Below are 12,792 nucleotides of genomic sequence, written 5' to 3'. Positions count from 1 at the left end.
TCACAGTCACCTATGCCCTCCTGTCCAGGCTGCCCAGGCCCAGCACGGGTGGGGGTGGGGTTTGGTGGTGGTGGGGGGAAGGGGAAGGGTTCTGCTCTGTGATGAGGAAGGCCTGGGAGAAGTCTCACCAGGCCAAGTCTGACCTCCGGGCAGAGTTTCATGGTGCTTCTCTGATTACTGGGTTCCTGTGCTTCTGGTTCCTGTGCTTCTGGTTCATACGGCTCCTAAAGCCCATTCCTCTGGCACTTCCAGACTTGTTGCTTCAGCAGGTACGGCGTACTCCTGACAAACAGAGTTCGTTCCTGCTGCAGAAAAATAGCTTTATTTTAACCATAGCTGTATTTTAACCATAGCTGTTTTCACAAGTGTGTGAAGAGCTGGAAAATTGCAATTAGTTTTAGATAAGCACAGCTGAAATATTCTTATTTTCTACTATGTCAACAAATTGAGAGAAGGATTGAGGACATCGGGTTACTGGAGTGTCTAATGATACAACTAATGCATTATGGGGTTCATGTACATACTGGGACCTGTTACTTATGAAATCTAAGCTAAAAGGATCTTAATGTGTCCTTAGTAATCCTCCTGCCTCTTAATAAGATATTTTAATTCTTTGTTCCTGAGTCATCACATGTTTGAATTGCTAGCCCCCCAGTGGCCAAACAGAATACTTCCCTAATTAACTTGAATAATAGGGAGACTCATTAGGAGTGCTTTGGTCTGCTGGGATAGACTGGTGACTCATGAAGTCATGAAAATAGGATGCAATCATTTTAGTCATTTAGTGCCATTTAAAAAAATTTAAAATGGTTATTTCAGGCCAAGGAAGGCCTATTTGTGGTTATATTTCATTTGTTTGATAAGTATTGGTGGGTTGTCACACTGTGGCATTAGTGGTCATTTTTAATGGCCATTTACAATAGTACATGAAATTGAAAGAGACTGAGGTGTTGGAATGAAGGAAAACTATGCTTTTAATTATTAAAGTATCCAGAATGAAATGAGCTTTTACATTAAGTTTCAAGAAGTGTGTTTTTAAAAAGCGAACCAAAATTGGACAAATTAGCTTGCTATCATGATCTGTATGTATTGAGTTAATTGCCTTGAAACTACTCTTGGTTCCTGGTTTTATTCTCCATTGTTTCTCCTTCGTTACATGTCACTTTACTTCTCCTTTCCTACTGGTAGTTGGGTCAGATGGGTTTGTTCGTGTAGAAAAATCAAGTTGCCCAGATTATGTTTAAGAACCTAACAAGAGTACTTATCTGTTAAAGGCTGTTCCTCTAAGCACCTTACCAGTTGAATTGAATGGGCACCACTTGTAGCCTAGTTAGGGGTGGGAGGTGTCTGATACATGGTCCTTTTTGTCTGTTTTCATAAAAATGGATTTGGTAAAACTAGGTGGCATAAGTTAGTTGGGAAAAAATTGCATGAATCCTAGACTACATGAAGACCTTGAACAATAGGGCCTTGAAACCCAGTGGTTCAAATATACTTGCTTATACTTTCAACATGAATGTGTTTCTGCAAACTTGCCAGGAATTGAATTACACATTGACACCACTGTCGTTAGACATCAGGCACTTTGTCCATTTGAAGTTTCTGCTGAGTTATACTCTCTTGGGCATGATTTTGTAGGATGGAATTGCTCTAGAGGAAAAAAAAATGAAGGTGCTAAGAATTTGTTTTATTTTTCTTGGCATAGGTATGACTCAAATTGAACTTTATGGAAAGATAATTTGCTTTATAGGAATTCTTTTATTTTGCCTAATCATTTGCAGATGAAAGTAAAGTCCCCACCTTTTTGCCCTCTTTCTCTACTTATTTTAAATAAAAAATTAAATTAGGTATAATGAAGATGTTTTAGTCATTTTACTTCATACTTTTAACTGTACCTTACTAAACCAACTTCTGTTGCGGCAAATTTCCAGGTGGCTGAGGTGATAATATAAAGAATGTTCTCATGACTTCTTCCATTATGTTTACAGTTTCCTTTGTTTGTTTGTTTGTTTTATATGAATCCATTTGGAAATTACCTAATTTAAAGTAGGAGGAAGTCATTTGACTTCTGCTTTGACTTTGCTTTATTTGTGACGTCACTAATTCAACTAATTTTCATTGAATACCATCTGTGAGCAAGGGACTTTGATGAATGCCTCTGAAAGGGCATTTTATAGCTTAGGAGCTGGATTAGATTTCCAGAACAAATTATACTGAAAAAGCCCAGTAAGCACAGTGGAAAGAGGTTTGGGAGTGCAGAGAGAAGGAGAGAGTGATGGATTCACTGTGTGTAGGAAAGGACAGGGCTTGTGCAGATCATATTAATTTTTGAAGTGATTAGTATCTTTAGATCATTGAGTTTTATAATTGCTAATTGAAAGATTGATTGAGGGTAGGTAGCATGTGAGTTATGAAAATGTTGAGTGTATGGTATGAATAGATTAACTGATGATATGATTTATAATTCTAATTCTGGCATCCCTAGGAATAATTTTTAGCTAGGAAAAAAAAAAAAGATGGGCCTGGCTGGTGTGGCTCAGTGGTTGAGCATCAGCCTATGCACCGGGAGGTCATATACCCAGGTTGCAGGCTCTATCCCCAGTAGGGATTATGCAGGAGGGAGCCAATCAGTGTTTCTTTCTCATCATTGATGTTTCTGTCTCTCACTCCCTCTCTCTCTCTGAAATCAATCCTATATAATAAAAGCATAGTATGCAAATTGTCCCCTCAACCAGGAGTTGTCTGGGAGTTTGACCAGGGGGTGGGCCCGGCCAGGGGAAGGGAGGGAAGCCCCAGCCTGTGGTGGTGGTGGCAGTGGTGGCAGTGGTGGCAGGTGGCCTGGGCAAGGGAGGGAGTACCTAGCTGATAGCTGGTTGCCGGCAGCAGCTAGGGACCCTACCAGTGCATGAATTTTGTGCACTGGGCCTCTAGTAAAAATATAATGGAACTAGGAAAACTAATTTGAGTGAGCCACTTTTCAAGATGAAGGTAAGATGGAAGTGTAAGAACAACACCATTCCAGCTTTATGATTTTGGAACTTCCTTTGAGAAAGAATCAAGAATAATTAAAGAATTTTTTTTAAGTGGGTTTTTAAAAAAAATCTATTTTTATTGATTTCTGAGAGGAAGGGAGGGGGAAAGAGAGATAGAAACATCAATGATGAGAGGGAATCATTGATTGGCTGCCTCCTGCACGCCCCCTACTGAGGACTGAGCTGGCAACCTGGCCATGTGCCCTTGACTGGAATCATACCCGGGACCCTTGAGTCCACAGGCTGACGCTCTGTACACTGAGCCAAACAGGCTAGGGCTTTAAAGATTTTTTAAAAGGCCAATGTATTCATTTAGAAGAACCTCAGATAACTCACAAGATGACAGAATGCATTCTGAGGTGAAAAAGGAAAAGAAACTTAATCATGTGGGAAAATGTTTAATACTTGGTACAATTGATGGAATTCAGGGAGAGTTTCAGTCACTGTCCAGGATTTGAATGAAGGGGACAGCAAAGATGTGAGCTATGTCCAAAGGACATAAGTGATAAAAAAAAATAGCTTATGTTTCAAAAGTAAGGTGAAATGTGTAAGTTGACATAACCTTCAGAAGATGTCAAGTACCTGCAGGAAATTATTTTCAACTGGAAAAGATATCAAATTGTCTTCATAGTGCAGTAGAGATATATAACTTTATAATGAAGCATGTGTCAACCAGGGTTATCAAAAGACTAAACAGTTAGGAAGACCCAGTATTGGAAAAATTCCCACAAAAAATATATGTGGATTATGTTTCGAATGTTTATGTAGTATATCTGTGCACACACACACACAGACGTGCCTATAGATATATGGTAGGGTTTTAAGTTTTGTTCTCAGAAAGCCAAGAGAAGTATAAAATATTTAATAATTCATTTTTTTGATGCAGTCTTCTGCATCTCATGCCTGAAGATTAACACTGTTCTCTTTCTTCACAATCGAGTCCTCCGCTTCCGGCTTCTCCCAGGGAGTGTGAGGCGGCTGCTGGAGGCTGTGCTCCTGAACACCTAATATTTCACGTGGGTCTCAACTGGAGTAGGTCTGAGACCCGTGCTTATTACCAGTGCACATACTTTTGTTTTTGGTCTCCACAAATTTTTATAAGATAATGACAAAATGCAGTAAAATATCAAATAGTTTTCGGACTACCAAGATGGCAGTGCTGCTGCACCTGAATTGTGAGCTGTCAGGAGAGGCCTCTGGATTAACTGGAAGTATTTGACAGTTCAGATTTGGCAAAGAAAAGTCAAGTTAGTGGTGTCGATACTTAACATAATAGATGGCACCACAGGAATGTTGACGACCTCACTCATTTAGAACCTTGCAGACTTTCAGTACTGTGGGGAATAAGGTTGCCAGCTCTCTTTAGACAGGATAGGGAATCTGAGGTTTTCCAGCCCCAGCAGTTAATGTTGTTATCCAGTTTAGGCACATTATTTTACAGTTTCGGAGAGTAAAATCTAAAGACCCTTTTTTCCCCTGATTGTATAAGGCAGGATGCCATTAACAAATAGGTTTCTGACTTGCATTATTGCTTTTTGCAACACATGTTGCTTAATTTCCAGTGTTACCCCAAGTGATTCTTGGTAAAAAATACAGATTCTTGATCTCCTGCTCAGAGATCCTAATTCAGCAGGTCTGGTATCTAAGCCCAAAAATGTACGTTTTTAAATAAGTACTCATTCGGATGTAGATGGTACTTGTGCCATGCTTTGAGAAATATGGTCAAAATCATGTATGAAGCTGAGTACATAGACATTTATATTCAAGGTCATACATCTAGGAAGTGGTGAAATCAGGACTCTGACCCACTCCTCAACATCTTGTTGATGTATGGTTTTCCTGTTGCGGGAAGTGAGATGACTGACCTAGAGCTTTGGAACAAGACTTCGGAAGCTCCTGAGATCAACATGATCTGCTGTGTTGGGTGATATATGCTTGTTAATAACCAAAGTGAAATTGTACAGCATGAGCCAGCTGTAATTAGGCATTTCAAATAAGTAATACTGATTGCTGTCTTAAAAATGATATAATGTGAAACAGATTAGAGATGCTCATCTAAGTATTGTATCTCCATGCTTTCCAGTCGTGACCCTATTGAGCATCTCAGGTGGACTATTCCTCCTAGACAGTGGAATTTAGAATTGTTTCAGGACTCTATCTTTAAGTAGCTTAAGTCTTGTAGAAAATCCAACTTTAATACATAAACAGTTAAGGAACAGTATTTAAAAAGTGATTATTAAAGGATTACTTTTGTGGCTATAGGTCATATAATGAAGAGGAGAAAGGAGTGTGAGTAAGAGTAGTGACCGGATAAGTTTCTTTGATGGTCCAAACAGCCAGGGGGTGAGGAAATACTAATAAAAATGAAGGAAGGGAGGAAGGAAGGTTAATGAAAATTAGGATTTACAAGGAAAGTAGATATGGAGATTTTCTTTGTTAATGAGTCATTGGGTGAAAATAAACTAGAAGATGATGGAGAGAATTAATGGAGAAGGTAGTCGTGTTTATGAATGAAGAATGTCAATAGGTATTAAAGCAACTAGACTCATTTGAATGGCCACTCTTGTTTGTGCTTTGAGATACTTTAAAAAAACTTTATTATTTCAGAGAGGAAGGGAGAGGGAGATAGAAGCACCAATGATGAGAGAGAATCACTGATAGGCTACCTCCTGTACGCCCTTCACTGGGGATCGAGCCCATAACCCAGGCATGTGCCCTGACCGGGAATTGAACCGTGACTTCCTGGTTCATAAGTTGACATTCAACCACTGAACCATGCCTGCCAGGCGTTGGAGGTACTTTAACACAGCATTACAATCTACTTTCTTTTGTTTTTACAAAGTTATAGCCTAACTTCTTGTCTAGAATACCATCTGAATTTCTCCTCCAGATTCATAGCAATGCAAACAGTCATCTGCATCACAGTAGTGTATTATTGAATAGGCTCAAACATGGACCTGCCTAGAAAAGAAGACTGAACTGAAAAATCAATAAGCTTGTGAAAAAACTTGTAAAAGCTTACTCAATATAAAAGGAGCAATAAATCAAAAATAGTAAACAACTAGGTTGCTTGAATAATTATTTTACTTTTAACAATATAAACAGAACTGATAGTTTCTCCGTGTGTATATGAGAGATTTCTAGCATTTGAAAGGTTATGGCAGAATAAAAAGAAGTATAAACAAAAGAAAATAAAAGGAATTCCTTCTGTCATAACAAAAATCACTTTAGTAAAATAAAATAAAGTTTAGGGAAGATATTTTACTGATTTGAAGAGCTATTGGTGGTATCAGACAGGGACCAGGCGTGAAGTGGGTCTGCCTTGGGCTGGCAAGTAGTGTGAGGGTTCTTGACTTCATGTAGGAAAGATTTAACAGCACGAGACCAGGTGATTTTGAGATTATGTTTATTAAAGCTGGGGACAGTGAAACGAAGGAAGGGCTGAGGGTAGAAGAAGCAACAGGGGAGCACCTAGGCCAGTGATGGCGAACCTTTTGATCTCGACGTGTCAGCATTTTGAAAAACCCTAACTTAACTCTGGTGCCGTGTCACATAGAAATTTTTTGATATTTGCAACCATAGTAAAACAAAGACTTATATTTTTGATATTTATTTTATATATTTAAATGCCATTTAACAAAGAAAACTCAACCAAAAAATGAGTTCGTGTGTCACCTCTGACACGCGTGTCATAGCTTCGCCATCACTGACCTAGGCCATGCTCTGCTTTGGCTCTCTAGAAACCCTATGGTAAAGAAGTGGGCCAAAGCTGGCTGCTTTTAGCTCACTGGAAGTCAGAGAAAGGACTGCTTTGGAGATAGGATTAGGGGATTAGCCTGGATGAGCTGCTGCTGTCCGCCGCTCCCCTGGTTACAAGTCTCATGGGGACCCTTAGAGTTTAGGAGGAAGTAAACAGTTTATGCCCAAGAAGGGGCATGGGTGTGCTCTAGAGCGAGCCAGCACTGAGTCTTTGTCTTGAGGGTTTTTCTCTCTTCTGTGGGCCAGAATCTTAGGGGAGGTTTTCTCAGAATATTCATCAGTTTTCCAGGTGCATTTTTAATAATGTTGATGCATCAAAAAGAGTGTATGGGAGAGCTTGGGATTATTCTTTGGTCTGCTTTACTGTTTTACTTTTATCTTGGGTCTGTCGGGCTCTAATTGGGTTTTTGTTACTTGTTCCTCTGACTTTGTAGCTGGCACAAATGGCATTAACTGTGTCTCTGTCCTCTCTCTCCCCACCAGGGTGATTTAAGCTACGTGTTCTCTGGTTAGGGAGGAGAGATATAAACCATTTGCTCTCAAGTGTCCTTGGTTAGGGAAGAGAAGGCCTTGTGATTCTCTAGCTGGCTGTACGTTGTCCAAATTGTTGGGCCTTGTTTAATTATCTTGTCTCAGTTTGCCCATTCCACTTCCCCAGGAATGTCTCTAAGTGTGACCATGATTGAAACAGCATGATTATGATTGCTGATTAATAATCCAAGGATAGTGTTACTTGAGTATGATCTGTAGTGACTCAAAAAGGTTTATGATTCAGCCTACAACTCATAATTATGAGAAATTTTCCAATTTAATAAACTTTCTTCCCCACTATAAACATGGGGAATATTTTAGGGAAACAGTCTATTGTTTTTGAACTTTACATTCAAATATATCCCATTTACCAGGAAGCCCTAACCAGGTCCTAACATATTAAAGGATATGACCATATGATGAAACGTTTATTATATATGGTAATTTGAAACTATACCAATTCTGAGACAAAAGAGTGTAGTCATAGTTGATAATACATGAATAGTTAAGTACTGAATATAGTTAATATGTTGACTTTGGAGTTTCTGATGAATAATTTTTTAAAAAGCCAATACTAATCCATAACTTTACAGAGACTCATATCTGGAAGGAACCTCATTTTTACAGAATGACAAAACTTAGATGTGGAGGGATGAGTTGACTAATTATTGGTAGAGACAAATAGGAACCCAGTTTTTTGGGCACCAGACCAGGCAAGCCATGGAGCTGCCTAGAGGAGTGGAGGAGGGATCAGTGTCAGTGATGGACAGTACAGAATATTGTGTTCCAGTCTGCAAGCCTTCGTCTTGGGTCCTCCACTTGGGCGTATCCATTTGCAGAATCTCCAGAGGCAACTCTAATAATAGGATATTAGGGACTGGGAAGCTTGTGGTACAAAGTCCTGCGGAACTTCTTGGACTAGAGCCAAGCTTTTAACTGCCAATCTGGGGTTTTGATTTGTAGCTGTCAGGGTTACATGTTTCTGTATTCAGTATGAATTAAAAATGTTGGTAACTTTATTTCTGCTGTGAGGAGATATTCTTCAACCTTGTAAAATGGTAAAATACCTTTTGTCACATGTTATAATTATTTCCGTTATTATTGAGTATGTGTAAACATTTTGGGTTCTCAAGTACTTCTTATCCTCATTGGTTATTTCCATATAGTGCATTTGCAGTGCACATTAGTAGCATCCAGACTGGAATGGGTGATCCCAAACCTGACAGGAGGGATGTTGGTTTGTGATAGAGCCCTAACTTTCAAAGAGCTCCCCTCCCCCTTAAAAAGAATTCTGGGCTCATAACACATACAATAATACTGCTTTAGATGTTGAAACCCTTTAATAGATATTTGATGAATTGAAATAGTTTCCTTGATTTAAAAATTCTAGTGCTTTGGTGAAAGGGTAGGGGAATTGGATGGCTGTAGAGAGAGGTCAGTGCAGTATGTTTATTGTCCAGAGAGACATTTACAGGAACTGAATGGACAATTTCTTGAATTTAAAGTTGTCATAAGCACAGCAGAGCAGAGTGGGTGTATCTCATAGAGTGCCTCTCCTTCTAGGCATCCCTGATGCCCAGGGGAGAACAGTTCAAACACATTCTGGTGAGTGGTTGTAACAGGCCTCTAATTTCCCTTTCTTTTCCTCACCTTCAGGTTCATCTTAAACAAACCTCTCCTTGGTCCCATAAGGCCATCTGTTTTTGCATTTCTCAGTTCTGATTTCTTTTGGCAGGAGGACGAGATGTGGTTGACAGATTATATCTGAAAAGGGCTTTGGTAATTGCTCGTTCTGCTCGGTGACTGTGTAGCTGACAGATGGGCCCTGAATATTGAGAGTGTTCTGGACCTCCACACACTCCTTCCGCTGCGAGTGCGCCGCTGCCAGCATTGTATTATCTGTTAGCAAATTTAAAAAGAAGTGCTTGGCGCTTTATATCTTTTTTGAACCTACAACTAATCACGTTTATGGCTAGGTTCTTTCCCACCCCTTTTACTCCCCCCTCATTATATATTTTTGGGATAAAGAAAATTCTCAAGATGTTAGTGCAGGCTGGCATGAATGGGTGCCAACAGTTCTTGCAGACTTGTTAAAAGATTTCTTTTTTGCCTGTGCATTACACATATGGCCTAGAATGATAATATTGGGGTCTGTGTTGGTTGAGATAATTGGCAGATCACACCTTAAGAAAAGTGATTGGTTGGTTTGTCTCTTTCATTTTAATTCGTGGTCTCCATCACAGTCAAATTACCTTTATGTGATATATTACTATGCCTTTTTGAAAAAAGTGATTTAGCCCAGTTATGGGGCATCTGTTAGTTGAGCTTGAATTATTTAAAGTATTCTCTTACATTGGCCAATTTAGTAACAGCCAGCAAAACCCAAATGAGCAAACAAGGGGATCCCAATAATCTCAGATCTATAGATAGCTTCTTAAAGGAGGGGAACAGTCACCACCCAGCTAAAGCTAGGGGATCTCATACTGTCTCAGCAGAAAGAAATATGATCCTAAGTGAGAAATGGGACTTGTGAAGCCATCTCAGTGAAGACTGGTTACCAACATGGAGACAGAATACTGGACTGAGGTGCACTGTGGGAGAGCCAAGTGCGAGTCCTTTGCACCCAGGTGGCCCTTCCATGCCCAGCAAGTCTTTATTGAATCCTTGAGATTTAGGGCAGAATGACTCATTCATTTAACTTCAGTGATGACAGATGTGAGGATGACCTTTAAAATATCCATGGTTCTGATAATTATTAATTCAGCATTTGCTTAAGTATCGACATTGTACAACATCTTGTTGTAACACCTGATTCTCATGATGACGATAATGGACGTTTATTTCTGCTTAGAAGAAAGATGCTAAGATAAATTTAATCTTTTTACTTTCTAGTTATATTATTCACTGCTGTATGTGTGCATATGAGTGCATAGAGAGGGAGAGAAGGATAATATGTTCATGGTTGGATATATATTTTCATTTCTTGATAAATGGAAGATGCTCACATACTTGTTGGCACAGGAGATTGGCAGTTACTTTCAGAATGTAATTTAAAGATAGGCATAACAAAAAAGAATAAATTATATAAATGATAGAGCTGGGACACACCTTTGTTAAAGTTTGGATAATATTTTAGACTAGTGTCCGGGAGCACAAATTTCATGCACATTAAAAGGAAATTAGAAGAAATAATTTAATATCGCTATTCGCCCTTTCTCTATAATAGAAGTGTCAACCAAATCCACGATCGACAATGACAGATTGAAACATGCGTGTGATTGGCACCAGTGAGAGCTTTATGTGTATCGCGCATGCGCGTGTCAACTTAGCCTTTTGTAGATATAGAGTAAACTTGCTTAATTAGACCTGCTTTCTGATTTGGCTAAACTTTTTCCAGCCCAGTGAAGCACCCCAACTTCTCTTTCAGGTAATTGGCAGCAACACAGCAGTAATTATCAACACGAAGCAGATTATTATTGTAGATCAAGCAGGGAGAACAATGGGTAAAATATTTAATTACAGCAGTGTTTGACTATAGTCTGTGCAGTGACAAAACCTGAAGTCATTTTCAAGGTCCACTATTTCTTACTCCTTTTTAGTTGGGTCAAGTTTCTGAGCTTTCTAAATCTCCATTTTCCAGCTAATGTAAAGAAAATAGGATTCCTTGAATAAATAGGTTATTTGTACAGTGTAAAGTGTTTCCACCTGGCTATAAAGCAAGTTGTGTTCCTGGGCTGAAGAAACGGTAAGGAGGCTAGTCGCTTGGGAGAGGAAGCTGGGCGTTGCTACATGATGTCATTACCCGGACAGTTGGACTTAGCATATTAGCCTTTTATATATAGAGATTAGAAAATAAAATGTGCCCTAACCAGTTTGGCTCAGTGGATAGAGTGTCGGCCTTCGGACTGAAGGGTCCTGGGTTCGATTCTGGTCAAGGGCATGTGCCTTGGTTGTGGGCACATCCCCAGTAGGGGGTGTGCAGGAGGCAGCTGATCGATGTTTCTCCCTCATCGATGTTTCTAACTCTGTATCCCTCTCCCTTCCTCTCTGTAAAAAATCAATAAAATATATTTTTAAAAAAAGAAAGTAAAATGTGTTACCTGCATTTGCCTTTAAATAATTAATGAATTCATCAGAATTGAGGAAGCTAGCAAATATATGCTGAAGTAATAAACTTGTATGTCTTTTCCCCCCTTTAATAACATTTTTCTTTATGAAAATGTTTTGAACTATAAAGTGCCACCTTGTAGTTTCCTGGATCACAATCATAAGCATTTTTATTCTCTTCCTGCAGTAACTATTCCTAAGGTAGCTGCTCCTACACATATTCCAGTGATTATTTGAAGTTAGAAGAACTCTTGGGTAATGTCTAGTGTGTTTTACAGGAGGGATAACTGACCCCATAATGTAAGTGACTTAAGACTACACCACAAATCAAGTCACAGAGTCTGGAGAAGAACCCAGATCTCCTCCTTCCTGCTCAGTAGTCTTGCTGCTAGTCAAGCTGCTCCTATCACATCCTCAGCCTGGTAAAGTCCAGAGGAGGCAATTTTCTGTCTAGCAATTATTATCATGTTTCATCAGTGTTTTATTAATAGAATTATAGAGTTCAAATTTATTTTTCACAGGCTTTTTGTGTAAAAAATGCTCAATACATATTTATTTGTTGACTGACTGAATGAAACTGGTAGTGGTGTTTGCATATGCAATTTTTCTGACTTACTCCCAAAAATGTTAACATAAAAAAAAGAAGCCAAGATAGATCCATCTGGCTTATTTAGAAGGATATTATCGCATGGTAAACTCCAGCATGATCCCATACAAGTATGTGTTCTTAATCGGAGACAGATCTGCATAAGAGGGATTAGACTTTCGGAATAGTATGGGTAGTATAGGGGTTCTTTTCAGAACTGCTCAATAGGTAGATGCACATTTTTTTCCAACCCAGTATATATTTGAAATTGTTATTCTTGCATTATTGTTTAAATTTGTTGAAATTATAGTACTTATCTTTGGTAATGGGATTGTCACTTGAGATACAAAGAAAAGGAAGGGCCTGGTTCTGTATCCCCCTCTGGTCTTATTTCTCCCTTGGAAATCAGTTTCACCTCTCATTAAGTGCTTAATGAGATTTTTATTACTGACCTGGCCTTTCTTAGTTCATAGAAAGGACTCTTGTTACTTTACTTACGCTTTGGAACCTCGAGAGCAGTTCCCATGTCACTGATTATTTATTGAGCAACTAAAAATCCAGCCTTGTCTTCTTCTGTCACATTAGTAAGAACAACAATTTCTCATAGATTTTTAGCCATTATAGTTCTTAGCACCATGGCTAACTTGGAGCAGTGACATGGTTTAAAATATATATAACCCTGACATGGTGATGTATTCTGGATGGCTCCTTGAATAAATAGGTTATTTGTACTGTTGCATCAGAATGAGTTGTTCCACTTTGGGGGACCATCAGTCA

General features: G+C 39.0%; 1 protein-coding gene across 3 annotated transcripts in view; it reads left to right on the top strand.

The window, feature by feature from the left end:
- EXOC4 (exocyst complex component 4) overlaps positions 1–12,792 on the top strand; it is a 719,168-nt gene that overhangs the window by 287,142 nt on the left and 419,234 nt on the right. Inside the window, exon 10 of one of the 3 annotated variants that reach the window (XM_023753513.1) lies at positions 8,979–9,004. The exons of the other annotated variants lie outside the window; for them this stretch is intronic. Coding sequence (XP_023609281.1) covers positions 8,979–8,989 — 11 coding nt within the window. The 3' untranslated portion in view covers positions 8,990–9,004. Of the gene's footprint in view, positions 1–8,978; positions 9,005–12,792 lie in introns of those variants that run through there. 3 annotated transcript variants of the gene reach the window in all.

This window comes from Myotis lucifugus, unplaced genomic scaffold (genome assembly GCF_000147115.1).
Source record: "Myotis lucifugus unplaced genomic scaffold, Myoluc2.0 scaffold_46, whole genome shotgun sequence".
NCBI lineage: Eukaryota > Metazoa > Chordata > Mammalia > Chiroptera > Vespertilionidae > Myotis > Myotis lucifugus.
The sequence above is the reverse complement of the archived record's forward strand: the minus strand, read 5'-3'. Positions and strand labels throughout refer to the sequence as shown.